We start from the raw sequence: 22,518 nt of genomic DNA, 5'->3' as shown, positions 1-22,518 counted from the left end.
TTTGTCTTGAAAACACAACAAAATATTGAGCAAAATACTCATTGTATTTCATGAAGAGCAGGCTCAGTGCTTCGTATGTGGATGAGTGGAAAAGATACTGAAATAAAATTAGAAAAATCAAGTTGAAAAATGTTAATGAAAAAAGTCACACTTTTACAACAGTAAATTTTGCAGCCCTTCTGTTTCTGTGATAACAGTCTTTTTAAAATGCAGCTTCTCACTAGGTGAGTAGCGCAGATTTAAACAGCTAGTTAAAAACAGAGAAAGTGGCTCTCTTCATGTGATCAAAGCATTTTTAATACGACAAATATGAAAATTATTTACTTTATACTGAACCCCAAGGATTTAGGAGTTTGAAGAATATGTGAAAACAGTGTTTCATAGTGTGTTATAGTCTTGATTTATGATTCTATTCTTAGTTGGCAACTCAACATTTTTGTATAAATTATTTTTTCCTTTTCTGCTTACGAGGTTGTGTTCCCACTAGAACAGGAACTACATCTTCCTTATTTATCTTTAGTTCAGTAACAGCCAGGCACTCTATCTCACACAGAGCAGTGTGGTTAGAATTTGTTAATTATTAAGGCTGAATAATGAGGATACTAAATGTCTACATATAAGGAATGTCGTATCATTTGTTATTGTATTACTAAGATACATGTGAATAACATTCAGTTCAGTCAGTTCAGTTGCTCAATCGTGTCCAACTCTTTGTGACCCCATGGACTGCAGCATGCCAGGCCTCCCTGTCCATCACCAACTCCCTGAGCTTGCTCCAACTTATGTCCATCAAGTCAGTGATGCCATCCAACCATCTCATCCTCAGTTGTCCCCTTCTCCTCCTGCCTTCAATCTTTCCCAGTATCAGGGTCTTTTCCAATGAGTCAGTTCTTCACATCAGGTGGCCAAATATTGGAGTTTCAGCTTCAGCATCAATCCTTCCAATGAATATTCAGGACTGATTTCCTTTAGGATTGACTGGATGGATCTCCTTGCAGTCCAGGGACTCTCAAGAGTCTTCTCCAACACCACAGTTCAAAAGCATCAATTCTTTTGCATCAACAGCTTTCTTTAACTCTCACATCCATACATGACATGACTACTTGAAATTCCTACTTTTTTGAGCTGTGTTTTACCACAGATACCAGAGTTTCATTCAATAAAAATTTTGATTACTAAGTTCTAAAATAAACGTTTCTTTTTTGCCTCTAACATTTTAGTAATTATGTACTCATTTCACAAATTTCATTATGAAAAGCCTATTGCCAAAAAAGAAGTAAGAACCAATTGCTATTTTAATTACCTTGCTGACATGTCTCAACTTTCATAAGTATGGATGTGAATTAAATTATAATTAGTACATCATGTTTCTGGCTTTTTTTTTTCTAATTATTCATAAAGTATTTAAACACTGAGCTAAGCTAGACTTATCTGCTAGTGCTAAAAGCAGATTGGCAGCCCTCAAGATGAGTGGTACTGATATAAATTCCAAAACTGAAACAGAAGCAAAGCACAGTAATGATGGCAGTATTCAATTATTCGTTTGTGTACTGAAGATTAAAAGCAGTGTCTGAGAAGATCCTTACAAGCCCTGCTGACAATTTTCAATTCAGGGCAATAAGAAATACCCTTAGTTGACACCTGACTCTAATCAACACGGTGACATTGGTTGACCAAGTAAATGTGTAATTTAGGGAGTAAGAAGTTATGCTGTCCTTGATTTTGTTTTTGTCAAGAATAAAAGACTTTAGAAAGAAACATTTCAAAAAGTTTATTATAGAGTTTAGGTAATATTTTGGTGTGGATATGTAGTTCAGTTCAGTTCAGTTGGAAAGTCATGTCCGACTTTGTGACCCCATGAATTGCAGCACACCAGGCCTCCCTGTCCATCACCAACTCCCAGAGTTCACCCAAGCTCATGTCCATCGAGTCGGTGATGCCATCCAGCCATCTCAACCTCGGTTGTCCCTTCTCCTGCCCCCAACCCCTCCCAGCATCAGAGTCTTTTCCAATGAGTCAACTGTTCGCACGAGGTGGCCAAAGTACTGGAGTTTCAGCTTCACCATCAGTCCTTCCCAAGAACACCCAGGGCTGATCTCCTTTAGAATGGACTGGTTGGATCTCCTTGCAGTCCAAAGGACTCTCAAGAGTCTTCTCCAACACCACAGTTCAAAAGCATCAATTCTTCAGCGTTCAACTTTCTTCACAACCCAACTTTCACATCCATCCATACATGACCACCGGAAAAACCATAGCCTTGACTAGATGGACCTTTGTTGACAAAGTAATGTCTCTGCTTTTGAATATGCTATCCAGGTTGGTCATAACTTTCCTTCCAAGGAGTAACCGTCTTTTTTATTTCATGGCTGCAATCACCATCTGCAGTGATTTTGGAGACCCCCAAAATAAAGTCTGACACTGTTTCCACTGTTTCCCCATCTATTTCCCATGAAGTGATGGGACCAGATGCCATGATCTTAGTTTTCTGAATATTGAGCTTTAAGCCAACTTTTTCACTCTCCTCTTTCACTTTCATCAAGAGGCTCTTTAGTTCCTCTTCACTTTCTGCCATAAGGGTGGTGTCATCTGCATATCTGAGGTTATTGATATTTCTCCTGGCAATCTTGATTCCAGCTTGTGCTTCTTCCAGCCCAGCGTTTCTCATGATGTACTCTGCATATAAGTTAAATAAGCAGGATGACAATATACAGCCTTGACGCACTCCTTTTCCTATTTGGAACCAGTCTGTTGTTCCACGTCCAGTTCTAACTGTTGCTTCCTGATCTGCATATAGGTTTCTCAAGAGGCAGGTCAGGTGGTCTGGATATTCCCATCTCTTACAGAATTTTCCAATTTATTGTGATCCACACAGTCAAAGGCTTTGGCATAGTCAATAAAGCAGAAATAGATGTTTTTCTGGAACTCTCTTCCTTTTTTAGGTTGCTATAATTTATTTACTCAACAGCTGTTTGATGAATGCTTAATATGTGCCAAGGTTTGCACTAGTCTTCAAGTGACTTTTAAACATACATACATAGAGTTTCTTTATTTTTTTTATATCAAGTGATACTGGCTTTTGGCAGGGACATACTTGTTAACTAAACAACAAATAGTCATTAAGGATATCATAGCCTATTTGCTTGAAATCGACCAAGTATAAATGTTCTGTTTTCTTTTTTTCTTTAATTAATATGTAGCTAAATCATTGAAGTTCAATAGAATTTCTGCAGTCTTTGGTGAGAAGTGATAAAATGTATAATGTAATGCCCATTGTCCAAGAATTGTTTGGATCTGCATTCTATTAACTTATCACTGTTACCCTTTTACCACTTTAGGCTACCCTGAGCTTTCTCTAGCTGCAAAGCACATGGTTTCCGTTTTCACATTTGTATTATTTCCTGCCCATTTGCACACCCTTTATGGTCTCTTCCTGCAAATTACATCAAACAAATCCCTCGGTCATCAGTTCTCCCAGTTCAAGAATAAGGCAAGAATCTAGACTTTGAATCAGTAAAATGAGTTAATATTTAATGATAGAATTGGGATCTTTTCATCATTTCCATTCTCATATGTATATAATTTAAAACAAAAATGTGAGGTTGACAGTCTCCTAATTAATCTTTGGAAACATGGAGCTTTAATTTGCATCATTCTTGTGTTCAAGGAAAAGCCACCAGTTATTAAATGGTATAGGTTTCTTCCCTGAGAGAATTTGTCAATAAAGAGGTAAAATTCTTTGCTGGTATTTTTCTACCTATGAGAAAAAAAAATGATGATGAAGTAATGTTTTTCTCCTCTCCCCTTCCCTTCCCCATAACTCTCCTCTCTTCCCTTTTCTCTTCTTTCCCTCTCTTTCCCTCTCTCTCCTCGTTCCTTCCTTTTGTTCTTTCATTCTCTGTATGTACTTATATATTTGTTTAGAGTTAGTAGCAAATGTGCATGAGATGCTTCCCTTCACTTGAGAACTGGGAGTAATGATTGACAGAGGGATTTGTTTGATCTAATTTTCAGGAAGAGACTATGAAGGGTGTGCAAATGGACAGGCAATAATACAAATGTGATAACAGAAACCATGTCCTTTGCAGCCAATGAAAGCTCAGGGTAGCCTAAAGTGGTAAGACAGTGACAGTGATGAGATAGTATAAGAACATATATTCAGGTCACAGTTTGCATTACATTATTTCTTAAAACACTCTTCTGTCCAATTCTCCATTTATTTCATCCTTCAAATGGCAAATAATGAGTGCCAACTCTATCTCTGTACTGTGTTAAATATTTAGCAAGAACAAGATACATCATACTCAAGTTCTGCTTAAGTTTGCATTTAGTAATTTCATCTTACAACTTAGAATAAGAGAAGTCTGGATCATTTTCTCAGAATGTTGAGAATTCTAGAGATGTTGACCACTCATTTTCAAATTTGAGAATTGCAGAATACGTTAAAAACAAAATCTTGTTACATTTTTGGTATCTAAACAGCAAAACTGAATTGCTTGGAAAACATAGGCAGACAAATGACTTCAGTTCAACATTAATCCTTCTCTCTGCTGTAATCCCTGAGTACCCACTATGAAAACTCCTCTGCAATCCATTACTGTGGTTACTATAATGCTATAAAAATGAATACAATTGTTCTTCACTAATTCCAGAGACTAATGACATAGAAATCCACAAGTTCTTCTAAGACACGTGGGCTTCATTTTTCAACAGGCCTTTTAGAAAGTATTTTGTAGTAAAGTGAATAAGTGTATGGTGTAAACTTTCCTCAGTGAAAGCTTGAAAATTTCAATAGAGAAGAAACTCAGGGCATCATTTAACTGTTGATATTCTGTTGCCAAAAGTCTACTTATATTCAGTTTAGTGTGATTTGAGTTTCCTAATCTGAGCCCAGGGCATTCTAAAGGGATTCTGGGCTAGTTTGAGAAGTGGAGGGCAACTGGAGAAAATCAGTCCCCACAAAGACTGAAATTGTAAATGATCTACATTCTTTTTCCTTATGATTTCTGGGCTTTAGTTTTGTTTCAATGGTTTCCCTTTTCTAGATTTGGATTTCCTCTAATTTTATTGTTTATTTTGTACACTAGCTTATTTGTGAGTTTTATATTTTGAATAAAATGGGAAATTATGTTGTGAATTTTCTTCCAATTTTCTATTGGAAAAAAGTCTCTAATTTATTCATATTTATATTTTTAGTAGACAAATCTAGAAATTATTCTTACAGAGTTTGTTAAGTATCTAATGTTATTTCTTCTGTATGGAAAGTCAATTTATTAAGCATCATTTATTAAATAACCTCATATTTTCCACCCCAAAATGATTGCTACAGCTTATCAAATATTAACTTCTCATATATACTTGCCATTTGTTTTAGATTGTATTGTGTTTCATTGACCAAATTTTCTATTTATAATTTTGATATCATTTTAATTAAAATACCTTTATATTAAGTTCTAATTTTAAAAGGAGAATCTCCTACCTTACCTTCATTTAACAAATCTGATAACTCTCATATATATTTTTCCTCTAAAAATATTTTGACATAAAGTTTTAAGTTTCAAGAGACTCTACTGAGATTCTTGTTGGAATTTTATTACATATGTTTGTTATTTTGACATATTCAAATTTTTATAAAATGGTAATACATATGAGTTTATTTTTATCCAGAAATACCTAAAACTCTTTAATTTCCAGGTAAACTATTAATATCAGATGTATTTTCTAGATACTCCTTTCCTGGAAATATTGTAAAACACAGACTTTGAATAATATAACATTTATATTAATATTGTGATTTAGCAACAGGAATTACATATTTTTTCAGTATTCCTGTATGTCATTAATATCTGTATTATAGTCAATAATCATCAAACATTAGCATCAATTAACATTTTTTTATTTTAATTGTCATAGCACAGTTTGAGAAACTTTACCCCCCCAAACTGGATAATCCTATAGGATCTGTGACCACACCTTCTTTCCCCACAGCTTATTACAGACATTCTCAAGCATTCTGCATGTTGTGCTTAGTCACTCAGTCGTGTCGGATTCTTTGCAACCCCATGGACTGTAGCCCACCAGGCTCCTCTGTCCATGGGGATTTTCTGGGTAAGAATATTGGAAGGGGTTGTCATGCCCTTCTCCAGGAGATCTTCCCAACCCAGGGAATTGAACCCAGGTCTCCTGCATTGCAGGCGGATTCTTTACCACTGAGCCACTAGAGAAGCCCATACTACATGTTAAGAGCATTTTACAGAAAGCACCTATACCCCTGGCTAGATTCTTCTAGTATCATTTTTCCCTATGTCTTTAATTATGTGTACATTTCAACTATCCATCCACCAATATATCTTATTTTTATTCATTTGAGCATAAGTTGTATAAATCTGTACACTTTCCCTTATCACTTCAGCATGTACGTCATTAACTAGCATTCAAGATCACTTACAGTTTCTTTCCTTTCATTGTAAAATAATTATGCAATGATATTCACAAAGCCTAAATGCATATTTGCTGGTTTTTTTTAAATGCATACACTTGTGTAATCCAAAATTTTGTCAGATAAAAACATCATCACTCAAGAAAGTTCCCTTATTTCTTTCCTGGTAAATCCCTACCATGACCCACCAGAAGCAAACTCTACTCTCCTTTTATTTTTAACCCTGTATTAGGTTTGGAGAAGGAAATGGCAATCCACTCTAGCACTCTTGCCTGGAAAATCCCATGGACCGAGGAGCCTGATAGGCTACAGTCCATGGGGTCCCAAAGAGTCACACATGACTGAGCGACTTCACTTCTCTTAGTACTAACATAAATTGATCATAGAAGATGCACTATTCTTTGTAAGATTTATTTGATTCCACACAGTGTTTTTGAGATCTATCCATGATGTTGTCTGTATCCCTTCTGCCTTATTACTGATTGGTTGTATGAACATACAATATTTTATTTATGCATTTTCCTAATTGAAAGATGCATGGGCTATATCTAGCCATGTTCAGTTTTATATAAAAATGCCAGAACTTTCCAAAGTGGTTGTATCATTTAACCCTTTGTCAATGAAATTTCAGTTAACAGTCAAGCTAAGAAGAATTAATGAAAGGAAATCTTATTCAAGCCACACTAAAGATTATAATCCAGGAGACAAACTCTCAGAAGCCCTGAGAGCTGTTCTGTCTGTCAGAAGGGGATGGCACAGTCATGTACATTTTCAAGACACAGGATGTACTGATATTTTACATGAAGTTCACCAAAGACTAATAGTCCAAGTAAGTATAGTACAAGGGCCTTCCTTGGTGGCTCAAATGGTAAAGAACCTGCCTGCAGTGCAGGAGACCCAGGTTCAATCCCTGTATTGGGAAGATCCCTTGCAGAAGGGAATGGCAACCCACTCCTGGTATCTCAGTTGGTAGAGAATCCACCTACAATGCAGGAGACCCCGGTTCGATTTCCTGGGGTTGGGAAGTTCCACTGGAGAAGGGATAGGTTACTCACTCCAGTACTCTTGGGCCTCCCTTGTGGCTCAGCTAGTAAAGAATGCACCTGCAATGTGGGAGACCTGGGTTCAATCCCTGGGTTGGGAAGATCCACTGGAAAAGGGAAAGGCTACCCAATCCAGTATTCTGGTCTGGAGAATTCCATGGACTATGTAGCCCATAGGGTCGCAAAGAGTCAGACACGACTGAGTAACTTTCACTCATTCACTCACTCACCAGTATCTCTTGTCTGGAGAATTCCATAGACATAGAAGACTAGCTGGCTATAGTCCATGGGGTTGCAAAAAGTTGGACACAACTGAGTAACTAACACTTTCACTTTTCACAAACATAGTACATGGGGAGCAGCAAGTCATTATGACCCCCTACAGATATGGGAAAAAATGTTATTCTTTTAAGAGGTTACATAGCTACCATCAGAAGAAGGAGAAACAAAGATCTTCCTATGGAGCAGGCATTCCCACCTTTGAGGTGCTCTGGTTAACATGAGGCACAGATGTACAGTGCACTTTAGGAACAGGGGGAGGAGGCCCAAGCTAAGAGAGAGAATTTTGCTTTTAAATTTTCTTGTCCTTCTTTAAAATAAAATTTTATTTCATCATCTTCCATCAAATATGAAAGAGAATTTCATGTTTTACATGTTCACTAGTATTTAGTATTAGCAATTTTATTAATTCAAGCCATTCTGGTGGCTGTTCTGTGGGATTTCACATTATTAATTTGCTAATACTTGATAATTAATATTAATATTAATCACTTTTTCATATGCATATGGAACAACCATGTATATCCTTTAATGAAGCATTTATGCAAATTTTTCTCCATATTTTAATTTTGTTTTGTATTTTTATCTCTGAGCTGAATGATTATTTATATATCTAAGAACTAGTCCTCTGACGTTACCCCTCAATATAGGGATCATATATGCATTTTATTGATGGTAATTTTGAAAGGCAGATTTTCATCTTGAAGATATCTAATGTATAATTTTAAATATTTCCTAGTTACTGCTTTTTGCGGCCTAAAAATGTTTTGCCTACTCCCAAGTCACAAAGATGCTTTTCTTTAAAAGCCTTCTTTTTTTGCTTTTGATAACTGTGTGGCATAAATTAAGGTTTATTTTGTCCATATAGAGATCAATTATTCCAGCACCATTTGTTGAAAAGACTTTGCTTTTTCTCATTGAATCACTTTACTGACTTTGTCAAAACTCAGAAGCTCATACATGTAACTATTTCTGGGTCTCTATTTGATTCTGACTTTCTATTTGTTATCCTTATGTCAGGTCAGCACTGTCTTGTTTACTGTAGTTTTGCAATAGTTTTTAAGTTCTCCAACATCGTTGTTCTTTTTTAAAGATTGCTATGCAAAGAGTCGGACACGACTGAGCAACTAAACTGAACTGAACTGATGAATATTCTAAAGTATCTGCAGTAGCTAAATAATCCTGATAAAATGACTCAATCACACTAAAAGTCAAAGACTTTCTAGGTAAAATATAGATTATTAGAGTGCTGATATTGAGTGCAATGGAGACCAAACGTAAATTAAAGTTTTTTGGAAATATTTCCATTTCTTATTAGAGTACATTTCACAGTGCTGGTGGGATGATTAAAAGATAATCCATGTAAAGTTTTAAGTATAGAATAAGTTCCCAGTACTAGCTTTTAGTATATTACTATAAATAGATGGCTAACAAACTAATAAAGAACAGATTTAATGATGTTTTATAATGAATAAAATCTTTTCTATTTCAGGTGCTCTGTAATTTTATTTATTAGGTAACTGAGCCTCAGTGAGGTTAACTGGATTTAAAATTTCTAGTACAATCTGTGAGATTTTTATTCAAAGTCCTATGTTTAATTTTTTCATTAGATTGATGCAACTTTTGCATGTAATAACTGTATCAGTGAGTTTATACCTGAATTTCCTATACTGCTTCTTGGAAATAACTTATATTACTTTTAAATAACTTATATTATTTAAATAACTTATAATACTGCATCCTTAAAATAACTTATATTACTGCATACTATAGTATGTAGCCACACTTTCAATAAAAGAAATTCTTTTCTATATCCTGCACTTTATAATACAGCCTCTAGATGTACCCAACTTTCTAGTAAAGACCTGTGAAAATATTATTTATGAAATAGTCAATGAAATATGTTGTTACACAATCATTAAATCCTTTTCATAAGGTGGGATAACTGGTAATATGATAACTACATTTTATTTTATTTACTTTAAATTTTGTATCGACATCTACTTGTTCTATAATGTTCTTTGGATAGTTAATATAATGGTCATATGCTCGCTTGAATTCAGAACGTTTTAAAAATGCCTCATGCTTAAATGCAAAATTGTTTTCTTGTTGTTAGAGTTCATGACGTTTAACACTTGCATTCTAGATGGCAGTACGGAGCAAATTTATACAGCGCTTGTAAAAACTGTGTTTTTTCCTGTTCACCAAGTGAAAGACCTAGAGATGCTGTGCAGGTTTAGTTAGGTAATGTGGCTAAATGTAAATGTAAGTAGACGTGTAATTATTAACACTGGATGATTCAGGTTAATACATACATCTGTAAATGCTCACAGGGAATCTCTGCTACTCACAACTGTGTTAATTTGAAAATTTTAGGTCTCCATATACATTGTGGCTGGAGAAGGAAATGGTAACCCATTCCAGTATTCTTGCCTGCAAAATCCCATGGACAGAGGAGCCTGACCAGCTATAGTCCTTGGGGTCACAAAGTGGCAGACAAAACTGAGAAACTAACACTACCTATATACATTGTGGTTGCACTGTGAAATTTTTGCTCCCCCAAATTTAACTTATTTGCTTATGCTCAACAGTCAGGCAAGCTCATAAAAAATAGTTTGCAGCTTACTTTTATTTTCATGTTCATAAGAAATATTTGACTACCACAATGTGTTCCTTTGAAAATAGAATTATGAAATCCTCCAAACAGTCTAATAAAAATTTAATATATACTCTACCTACATATTCTCCATAATTAAAGTTCCTAATGTATATTACTCATCTGAATGATGGATACTATATAAAACAGTGCTTTTTAATAAAAATTTATATCATTTCTTAGTGATCACTACTTTTAATTTTATCAAGCTTATCAAAGCATACAGTGGAAATCTATTTAATTCAAAATCTTAATCACTTTCAGAACCTGATTTATCCATACTGTAAAATTGTCCATTTTTTTTATGTTTTATGAGCCACTTGGTAAGTTATGGGAGAAGGAAATGGCAATCCAATATAGTATGACATATATCATATAGCAGGTACACTGGCTTCCCTGGTGGCTCAGCCAGTAAAGAGTCTGCCTGCAATGCAGGAGACCTGGGTTTGAGCAGGTATATATGTAGTCCTTGGTAAGTTTTTTTTGTGCATTTTATATTATATATATATATCATATAGCATGTTTTCTGTATCACTTGACCCCTTGATAAATTTTTATCAAGGTCAACCTACTCCAGTATTCTTGCCTGGAAAATTCCATGGAAGAAGAACCTGGTGGGCTATAGTCCATGAGTCACAAAGTGTTGGACGTGACTGAGCACATGTACACACATATTGTCTTAGGGTACAAAATTAGCTTCATAAGAAATGAAAATATTCCCCCAAAACTTTAATTTACATGTTTGGTCTCCATTGCACTCAACATCAGACACTAAGTCCCAGTCTATTCAGCTCTGTGGGGGTTGCATCATTGCGCCAAGACACCTGCACTGCCGAAGCATCTCGGCTGACATTTGGTCCTTGGTAGCCTCGTGATCCAACCGGCAGGTCCCAAGATGTTCTCCTTAGCATCACCAAGTCCTCAGTCACTGCAGGTCACTAGTCTTTTCTCCTTTGAGGATCCATGGTCTCTTCTCAGTTATCCCGAAATATCCCTCTCTCCTGAGATCTCTAACAACCAAAGAAGGTCCCACAACCTAGAAAATGACCTCCGGTAGCAGAATACAGAGAGCCATTCACGACCAATTCTGTTCATTTCTCTTCAAATCTTCTCTAGCCTGTGAAACAAGAAAACAGTTCTCCAACTAGTGAAATAAACAACAAGGGCTCATGGATATTGGTTTTCTCCTCTGTTTTTATTTCTGTGCTGAATCATTTTCCACACAATAAATAGCTGGGTTTTTTTTTCAACTCAAAATGTTTATAACATTAGGAAATGCAAGATTTTTAACATCTTAACATTGCATTAGGAAAGATTTTAACATTGCATTAGGAAATGCAAGATTTTTATCTGCTCTGTTACCCACAATGTATTGCAAAGGATGATATTTAATGAATGGGGGGATGGTTTAGGGTGCAAGGAAATGGGACAAGGGAGGAAATCACATTATATTTCAGAATACTGTCCCATTACATTCTTATTTCCCTGAGTCAATTTAAGAAATTTCTTACAATCCTATAAGGAAACAGGCATATTTAGAGAAGATAAAACTGAAGTTTATTGCTGCTGGCTCACTCTCCTGAACCCAGGTCTGGCCAGCTGTCCATCTTTACTGCTTCTTTGAATTGTTGTTGCTGCTGAATCACTAAGTCCTGTCTGAGTCTTTGCTTCTTTGAATAGGGTTCCCCTAAGTCAGGGCTAGCAAAATGCTCTAAGGCAAGACTGTAAGTGAGTTCCTAAGGTCTAAAATGAAGATGAAGACAATAAACATTTTTTTAAATAATTTGAAATTCTAATTAAAAATTAGAAATTCTAATTAAATAATTAGACATTAAAGAAAACTGAGCACTGAAGAATTGATGCTTGTTAACTGTGGTGATGGAGAAGACTCTTGAGAGTCCCTTGGACTGCAAGGAGATCTGGTCAGTCCATCCTAAAGGAAATCAATCCTGAATATTCATTGGAAAGACTGATGCTGAAGCTGAAATTCCAATACTTTGGCCACCTGACATGAAGAACTGACTCATTGGAAAAGACCCTGATGCTGAGAAAGATTGAAGGCAGGAGGAGAAGGGGATGACAGAGGATGAGATGGTTGAATGGCATAACCGACTCGATGGACATGAGACTGAGCAAGCTCTGGAAGTTGGTGATGGACAGGGAAGCCTGGTGTGCTGCAGTCCATGGCGTGACAAAGAGTCTGGCACAACTGAGCGACTGAACTGAACTGAATTAGTAAGGATGAGAATGGAAAAACTCAAAAGCCCAGAAGGACTTAATATATTTTAATATGCTAGTAGAAATATGGTACAAAAAATGTTCACACTTAATAGAGATACTTTACTGTCAAATATAAGTATCCCACTCCCTTATCCTTGTAAACTAAACCTTGTCAATTATTTGATAAAATAACCCCAAGTTCATTGAGTTGTGTTTCCTTAGTTGTCAGATTTATAATCTGTTTCAGAACATTAATCCATGTCAGTTAAATTCTTAACTGACTTATGTTTGAGTGGTTTAGTCATGTCTAAACATACGTAATTACACTTAATGTTATAGGTAATTACCAAATAGAAATAGTAATGGTCTCAGATGCACCATTTAAGATAGAGTATATTTGAGGGTATATCATAGGACATCACATAAATATACATTTAAATATTCAGAGTTTGAAATTTACATGCTATGTACAAAGTATAAGGATTATGAATCAAAAAACTTAGGAGTAATTCTTTTTGAAGTTAGCAAATATTCTATGAAAATGTGTGATTTGTGTTTAAAGAAAAACCAAACAGACATTTCTTTTATATATATATAATCAAGGGCTTTCCTGGTGGCTCAGACGGTAAAGAATCTGCCTTCAGTCTAGGAGACCCGGGTTTGATCTGGGGTCAGGAAGATCCCCTGGAGAAGGAAATGGCAACCCACTCCAGTGTCCTTGCCTGGGAAATCCCATGGATAGAGGAGCCTGGTGGGCTATAGTCCATGGGGTTGCCAAGGGTCAGACATGACTGAGTGACTAATACTTGCATATAATCAAAATCTGCCCCCTCCAGGGATTTTGTGAAGATATCCCAAAGACCCAGAAATCAAAGTTTCAAAGTTTCTCTGGTGAGTGAAAAAATGTTTAAAGCATCAAAATCACTTCTAAATGCTGGCTCTAGTCCTTCAATATCACTTTCAAGTCCTTAAGTTCAGCTTTACTACTGAGAGAGAGAGAGCTGATCTTCAGTGCTCAAACTATTCCATGAGGTTCTCTCTGCAAATCTGTTCTCAGTCTGTATCCTCCAAGGAGACCAGTTATTCTGGATGATGGTAAAGGTAAACCTGAAGGAGCTTTTGTTCTGAAGTCCCGTGGTTAACAGGACGCAGGCAATCCCAGCCCCAAAGCAGAGCTATTATCCAAAATGACCCACTCCAGGATAAGATCTCTTATCTCACCAAGTGCTTTTTATGACTGTTTTCTTGCTTCTGTATTTTACCTCCATTTGCTCTTTCTCTAGGTTTTTATTTGAAGATAATTTTGAAATGCCTTCCAACTATCCTTTTTGCAGCCTATCTATAACACTTCTTAATTTTTCTTTCTCAGACTAATGTCTTTCATTCTGAGGACATTTTCTTGGGCTAATAGAGGTCAGTTGATGTAGGAAATGTCTTATCTTCATTTTAATTAATTTCTTGAACTGTAAAGAACCCTTTGAGAATTGTTTAGTTTACAGAATTTTGACTGGGCACACTTGAAAGTTCGCAATAGTAAAGATTTTTGTAAAAACTCATCTTAGCAAGACAATTGGGGGATACTTACATGCTAACTTGCTACAAATTTACTTCTTAAAACTCCATCATTAATATCGAAAATGTATAAAAGATTTAAACTGATAAACTTATCAGGATCTACTTTTCATGGGCATTGTGAAGGGAAACCACACAGGAAACTTACTAAATCGTTATGCAAATGAGACTAAAGAACTCATGCTAACAATTGAAGAAGTTCATAAAGAGCCAAAAAATAAAGAATACAATAAAAAATCTTTGTAAAACCCATTTTAGATTTTTTATTTAATGGCAAGCATTGGTATTTATGCCTGCCTGTTTGTTTTAGTTAACTAGCATTATCTTTTCAATATTAAGGTTTTCACGATTTTGTTTTTGTTCATTTTTTTTAGGCTCGAATCACCAACCAGGTCCTTGATAATGGAGGCTCCTCGGGGGGTCCAGGTGAGTGCTGCAGCTGGAGACTTCAAGGCCACCTGCAGAAAGGAGCTGCATTTGCAGTCCACAGAGGGGGAGGTAAGTTCTGAGGAGCAGACACTGGCCCTTTAATCCAGGGGCGGGGGTGGGGGGGTGCGTTTGCTTCTTATCATATTACAAACTTATGGTTCCCAGGGAAGCATAAGCAACTACTTCATAAGATCATCAGTTCAGTTCAGTCGCTCAGTTGTGTCCAGCTCTTTGCGACCCCATGAACTGCAGCACGCCAGGCCTCCCAGTCCATCACCAACTCCCGGAGTCCATCGAGTCAGTGATGCCATCCAGCCATCTCATCCTCTTGTCATCCCCTTCTCCTCCTGCCCCCAAGCTCTCCCAGCATCAAAGTCCTTTCCAATGAGTCAACTCTTCACATGAGGTGGCATAAGAGGGCTCAAATTATGAAAATATGAATACTTCTTGAATATGAGACTGGGTAAACCAAATATTATTTTCATAAGTCAAAGTTTTTGGTTTTTTTTCTACTGAAAAATACTCATTCATAATTTGATTGTAAGTTGGGCACTAAGTTCCTGCAATTTCAAAATCAACAGATGAACAGAATGAACACAAAGATAATACCCAGAATGAAGGCGATCTTTGCTGTCTTTGCTCTGGGTTGGTCTTCAAAAAGTTTTTCCACAAAGTGCTTTGAAAGTTCATGTGTTTGTTCCGGTAGAAAGAGTACCTATATTTTTCTAAAAGAAAAACAAAAGTCACAAGTTTATTTTGCCATTTCACGCAGTTATTTCCCAGATAAAGAGATACATGATGGTTTTCTTTCGTGTCACTTTATTTCACCCAAGCATCTGTTTAAAATCGGTTGTCCTCATTCCTTTAACGAACGTTGCTTTCTCTCACTGCCTGATTTACCCCTTTGTCTTCGGCTTTCCACTCTTTTTATTGGAATGTGATAGGCACGTATTTATTTTGTCTACTTTCTGTGTACATTGTGACTATCATGTCTGCAGAATCACATTTTTGTCCATTTTGGAAATTCCTCAGCATTATGTCTTCAGATATTCCCTCTCCCCTTTTCTCTAGCTCTCTAGGCCTTTTTCAGAAGCTCTGAAGATGCGTCTTTTCATTCTCTTAACCTTCCACATCCCTTAGCCTCACCTTCTTCATTCCTATTTCTTTATTACCCTGTGCCTCACTCTGTGTGTTTATTCATATCTACATGCCCCAGTTCCTACTCAGTGTCTAATCTCTCTTTCAATACCTCCATCAAGCTTTTAATTTTAGTAATTTTGTCATTCATTTCTAAGATTCTCATCTCTTGCTTTTGTTGTTGTTGTTCAAATCTGCCTGGACATTTGGTAGTTACTCTCATTTGCTTTTAATTCTACCTTAACTATTTCAAAACCTGATATATAATGCATATCGATTCTGTATATTTTTGTCATAATTCCCAAAGTCCTTGAAGGCCTAAATCTGTTGTGATGCTATTTCTACCAGTTACTTCCCTTAATAGTTTATTTCTTCATATGCTTTTTTTTTTTTTTAATGAGTTTATAAAGGTCAAGCTGAGAAGGAAAAGCATGGAAGAGAGATCTGAGAGAGATGCTCGAGAGCCTTCCGGACCTTCTTACATGTAAAGATGAAGGCAGACATTAATAGAGTCAAAGGAGAACTTCCTTTCTTACCTTTATGCCAGCATCTGTTATTGATCTGAGATAAATTTGAATTGCACATTTGGCTTCCCATAAAAAATTTTTTTTTAATTTTTAATTAGTGGATAATCACTTTAAAATGTTGTGTTGGTTTCTGCCATAAATCAACATGAGTCAGACATAGGTACACATAAGTCCCCTTCCTCTTGAACCTCCCTCCCACTTCCCGCCCCATCCCACCCCTCTAGGTTGTCACGGAGCACCAGGTTGAGCTCGCTGTGTTATATAGCAACTACCCATTAAGTATCTATTTTACATATCATAATGTATATATTTTAATGCTAGTCTCTCAATTCTTCCCACTGTCTCATTTCTTGCTTTGTCTTTAAGTCTCTTCTCTATGCTTGAGTCTCTATTCCTGCCCTGAAACTAGGTTGAACAGCACCATTTTTCTAGATTTCATATATATGTGTTACATGTGACATTTGTTTTTCTCTTTCTGATTTCACTCTGTACAACAGGCTCTAGGCTCATCCACCTCACTAGAACTGATTCAAATTTGTTCCTTTTTATGGCTGAGTAGTATTCCACTATATATATATGTACCACAACTTCTTGGCTTCTTTTTTAGAAACACATTTATTTCCAGGATCATTAGTATCTTCGTGTATATTACAGATTAAATGTTCTAGAAATATGTTTATAATATTGAAAATATGTATCCATACTACCTTTCAGGACTTCTTTCCACTACAGTTGCAGACTACAATACTTTGTCTACCACGGCAAGAAAGAAATCTTTCTTAAATACCTCACATCTTTTTTAAAGCATTGTTTTTGTCATGGTGATCATTTCATTCAAATTATTCATAATGAATCATCCCATAATAAGTATTGATGGTGATTAATCTCCATTCCACTCCTATTTATGCCCTACTTTACTTATGTTCTCATATTCAAAGTATCAGCAGAATCCTTGAATTTAATTACAGATTAAGATTTAATTGTGAATTGTGCTATACGTAAGTTATAGCCAAAGGTTTTCAGCTGTGGCCATTTTTTATATTAATAAAATAAAGTTACAGAAAAGCACATCACTTTCTATTAGAATAAAATAGCATGTAATTTTTTTAAGAGATAGAAATTATGTAAAATCTTTCTCTTTGCTTCATTGACTATGTCATGAAAAAGCAGATCAACCAATTAACAGTACAGAAAAATATGAAGTCCCTACCCTTAGACAGTACTTAAATTCACTAAGATCTGAACAAAAATTATATTGAGGTAGCCCAAATAAGTAAGAAGAAAACTGCACACACAGTTGTACACTGCAAAAGTTTCGACCATCTCAGACATAGTTTTGCAAGGAATTTCAAATTCAGCTCGCAAAACACCATGAATGACAATTGTATGTAAAATACTGAAAGTGTTATAATAACATAGGTAATGCAGTAACTTAATAACATATATGTTACAAGATGACAGAGGAAGGAGAAATCAATTTTTACTTTCCAAACTAATTAAATATTCTGCTACAGCAATAGGTCTGATTTCAACAGGTAAGAATGGAATAAATGCATTCTTGTTGAGAGAAGACAGTGAGCCTTGACTGAAAAGCTCAGGGATGTTAGTCTGACTGCCTGGAAGAGTTTCAGAGTGAATGGAATATATAGTTTATAGGGCAATATGGAATAAAATATCAGTTTTAGAAGCTGGGCAGTGAGCAGTGTCACAGTAACTGCCTTAAGCAGAACAGACAGAGGTATGAGCAAGTCCGTCCTAGTTGCAGAAGCCTGGAGAAGATGGAAGGTTTGAAAACACTCCATTTTACTTCATAACTTGCTTTTCTGTCTCAAATCCAGAAAACATTATTTTCCCTCTGCTTTCTTTTCTTTTTCTATTTTTTATGTGGAAATCCATTGTTTATTCAGTCATCTATCCTTTTGTGGAAGGATGTTATATCTGTAAAGCTAACTCAAAATTCAGGATTTTATTTTTAAAATTCACTAGAATTAGACTGTTTACAAGCATTTTCTTCTTTTTCTCTTTCTTTTTTTGTTCCTTTTCTTATGTAATTTTATATTATTATTGAGGTAAAAGTTTTATATAACATTGTATACATTTCAGGTGTACACCATCATAATTTGACATCTGTATACTCTACAAGGCTACCCACTCCAGTATTCTGGCCTGGAGAATTCCATGGACTATACTCCACGGGGTCACAAAGTGTCGGACATGACTGAGCAATTTTCACTTCACTTCATACACTACAAAATAATCACCACCAAAGGTCCAGTTATCACCCTTTCCCATATAATTAGTCCAGTTGAGTTGCTTAGTCGTGTCCGATGCTTTGTGACTCCATGAACTGCAGCACGCCAGGCTTCCCATCACCAACTCTGGGAGCTTGCTCAAACTTATGTCCATCAAGTCAGTCATGCTATCCAACCATCTCATCCTCTGTTGTCCCCTTCTCCTCCTGCCTTCAGTCTTTCCTGTTGGCTAAAAAGTTCATTCAGGTTTTTCTGTAAGATGTTATGGAAAAAACATGAACAAATTTTTAACCAACCAGTAATTAACACTCTTTTTTCTCTTTTCAAATATCCTGTTCATTTTATCTATTAATAAAAGCTACTTCCCATAAGTGGATGAGGCTACAGTGTGGATCTCAGAAGTTTATGGAATTAAGTATTCTCATGTAGCTAAATATTGCCTAGTGCATGTATGCTAAGTGGTTTCAGCCATGTCTGACTCTGTGCAACCCTATGGACTATAGCATTCCAGGCTTCGCTACACGTGGGATTCTCCAGGCAAGAACACTGGAGTAGGTTCCCATGCTCTCCTCCAGGGGATCTTCCCAACCCAAGGACTGAACGTGCATCTCTTATATCTCCTGCACTGGCAGGCAGGTTCTTTACCACTAGCACGACCTGGGAAGCCCAAGAACTGGAGGGCACTGCTGGAGCTAAACTGAAGCAGGCCACACAGGAGGTGCAAGGCTCACGCCATTGATGGGCCACCACAGCTAGGCTTGCTTTCTGAGGCTGCTACCTGAATGCCCTGCTTGTGTAAAAATAGCTACTCTCCACATGTATTCAGTCAGGCTACACCAAGGGAAACACAATCAGTTTCAAACTACAAAACTCAGTGATGTGGCTTGGTGTCAGCAAGCCTCTGAAAGCCACTGGGATTGGCAGTAGCACCTGTTTCTGTGCTTACTAAGGAAATGAGGCCCAACATTTATACCCCCAAAATGTGTTGTCGTCTTCTTTTGCTTATTTTTGTATACTTTTAACTTTTGCATCAGGGGAAAAGGAAATCTTCTTTAAAAAAAAATAGGAGTCCTTTCTTTCTGTTTGCTTTTGGGTTACTTAACCTGGAAAAAATTATGAGGTAATAAAATTTCAGCATTTGATACCTACAAACAAAACCTTTAATTATGCTTTCTTAAATTTGAATACTGTCGGTAAAGGCAATCATTTTTACTTCATAATTTATCCATTTATTAAAAAACTATTTGTATTATATGGAAGCTGTACATGCAAGGTCAAACACTGTGATGTTATAAAAAAAGTCAGACTTCAAGAAGGTCATGGTTTATTAGAGAAAGTAATATATCAATATGACTATAAAATATCAAGCGATGAACCAAAAAGATATTAATAAAATGCCATGTGAGAACCAAATAAGAAGTCTTTCCATCTTGGGGAATAGAATTTTTTATTCTTGAGGCTGAGAATTTTAGCCTAGAGGAGAGAGACATGTACAAGTGCAGGAAAAGCATTATACCACTGTTCTATAATCTTGAACCAATGACAGGTCCCGCCCTAACAGATATTACTTGCAAATAAGAGAAGTAAACAATGAATGAATGAATGCACACTTAATATAATGTTAGAAAGGGGTTGTTACTATAGAGCTAAGTAAAGCTGGTAAGGAGAGATTGCTGGATTTGTGTCACTTTAATAGGGAGGTTAGGAAAGTCCTCTTTTAGCAGATGACCTTTTAGTAGAGACCTGAACAAATATGCTCACATCTAAAATTTATCTGAAATATACACATCTATGGTATAGGAATTATTTTTCTAGCTTATTCTAAATGTGCCATATATTTCTATATTTCAAAAAAAAATTTTAATATATAAAAAATGAGGCAAACAGGGGAAATCTCCCTCCTGTCCCTGTTCTCTGTTTAGTCACTAAGTCGTGACCAACTCCTTTGAAACCTACAGCCCACCAGGCTCCTCTGTTCATGGGATTCTCCAGGAAAGAATACTAAAGTGAGTTGCCATTTCCTTCTCCAGGGGATCTTCCCAACCCAGGAATCGAATTCACATCTCCTGTGTTAGCAGGCAGATTCTTTACCACTGAGCTACCAAGGAAGCCCTCACCCCTGTTTTCTAACCACCCCATTACTATCTATCCTCACTCATAAATATTTGGAGAAATTCTTTTCAGGCTAGGAACAGAAGGAATTAAAAAGCCCTGAGGCCAGAGTTGTTCTGGTATGTTTGAGAAAATGTGAGAGCTCCAGTAAGAAGAATTAAAGGAAATGATATTAGAGAGAGAGGCCAGATCTTATAGGACTTGAGGACCGTGAAAAGTAATGAAGATTCATTTTAAGTGTGGTGGAGGCCGTTAGAGAATTGTGAGCATGATATGACATGATTTGATATGTGTTTCTTAGAAGTTCACTCCAGCCGTTTGTATCATAGACTCTAGGAGGACAAGAATGGCCCCTGGGAGGCCGATTAGGGGGCTAGTGCAAGAGTCCTAGTAACAAATGATTAGGAGTCAGGATGAAGGCCAAAATGTAGAAAATGGAGTATTCTTTTGTTTTCCTGTCAATTTAGAGATGCCTGTAGGCAGTAATTAGCTACATAACAATAGAATCAAGACATAGCTAGAAAGAGTCCAGTTTCTTTGCTCATTCAAATTCATGATCTAATGTTCCTTTCTTTGGATGGTTCCCCATGCATGTCAAAACCATGGCCCGGAAAGTGTTGAGTCCATGATTTGAAATAAGTGAACTAATTTTACAAGTTAGAAGATTTAGCAGCATAGGTGTTAAGTACAGGTAATATATTTTTTCATGGAGACTTCAAACCTGATTATATTTAATTATCTGTTGCTTATTGTGCACTTTATCTACTTGATGTCTACTGTGAGTCAACATGATTTGATGAGTATTTTTAAAAAAATTAAACCAGAGAGTCAAATTTTTTAAATTAATTGCCCATCACTTCACTAATGGCATGTCCTTAACCTTCCTTATTTCTCCGTATATTCTTTAGACTGGCAAGATTAAGTGAAATTAAGAGACAGTCAAAATCATTCAGTTTCTGGGCCGTTTGAATAACTGGATTGGCCCCCTAAGCAGATTGTACCATCTTGCTTTTCCGATCAAGGACCATCTCTGAACACACCACGTGTCAAAGGCTGGGGTGGCGGTTGTACCGCAGGAATACAATTTGTTGGTTCCACAAAGCTTGGCAGCTAAACCAGCAGAATTGTTTGTCCTGTGGTCTTGTTATACCATGTTGTAGAGCTCTTAAGAATACAGAATGCTAAAAGGAAGTAAAATGCAGTTTCTTTCCCCCTAGATATTTTTGAACGCGGATACAATCCGGCTGGGAAACCTGCCGACCGGCTCCTTTTCCCCTTCTTCACCCAGTTCCTCCCACTCTCGGCAGACAGTGTATGAACTGTGTGTCTGCCCCAACGGCAAACTGTACCTGTCTCCAGCCGGGGTCGGGTCCACGTGTCAGTCCAGTAGCAACATCTGCTTGTGGAGCTGAAGTGACTGATCTCTCCTCACACCAGAATAGCCTTTTGTTCCCGTCCGTCTGCTTCACAGTTCTGCTCCGTTTCCCTCGTGATCAGTCCAGAGCTTCTCCAAATGGTCCACAGAGCACCTCCTTCCGGGGTAAGCAGGGAGTCTGGCCACCTTCCCCCTCGATTTTCTGTGCTGCTCGACCCGGCCCGGCGAGTGTGAGTGACAGAACAGTGGAAGAACCATCTTCAGCAGGAAAACTGGATCATAATCTTTGCTCAAAAGGGAGAATAACATAGGTGCCTTTGCTACATGAAGTGAAGCACACAGTTTTAGATTTTTGCAGGACCTGGATATGGACTGCACATATATACATTTACATAGATGAAATTCCCAGTATCCAATGGCAAGATGACATGGTTAACCCTGTAAGAAAACTAATTCTACAGTCTGAAAGCACAATTTTCC

The 22,518-nt window shown here is 36.7% G+C and overlaps 1 protein-coding gene across 2 annotated transcripts in view; it reads left to right on the top strand.

Moving 5' to 3' along the window:
- SGCZ (sarcoglycan zeta) overlaps positions 1–22,075 on the top strand; it is a 420,641-nt gene extending 398,566 nt beyond the window's left edge. For both annotated transcript variants that reach the window (XM_068971226.1, XM_068971225.1), the window contains 2 exons: positions 14,581–14,704; positions 21,881–22,075. In XM_068971226.1, coding sequence (XP_068827327.1) covers positions 14,581–14,704; positions 21,881–22,075 — 319 coding nt within the window. The remainder of the gene's footprint in view (positions 1–14,580; positions 14,705–21,880) is intronic.
- Positions 22,076–22,518: the final 443 nt, after the last annotated feature.

The sequence above is a fragment of the Capricornis sumatraensis genome, chromosome 4 (assembly GCF_032405125.1).
Source record: "Capricornis sumatraensis isolate serow.1 chromosome 4, serow.2, whole genome shotgun sequence".
In the NCBI taxonomy this organism is placed as follows: Eukaryota; Metazoa; Chordata; class Mammalia; order Artiodactyla; family Bovidae; genus Capricornis; species Capricornis sumatraensis.
This window is presented reverse-complemented; position numbering and strand designations above follow the sequence as displayed.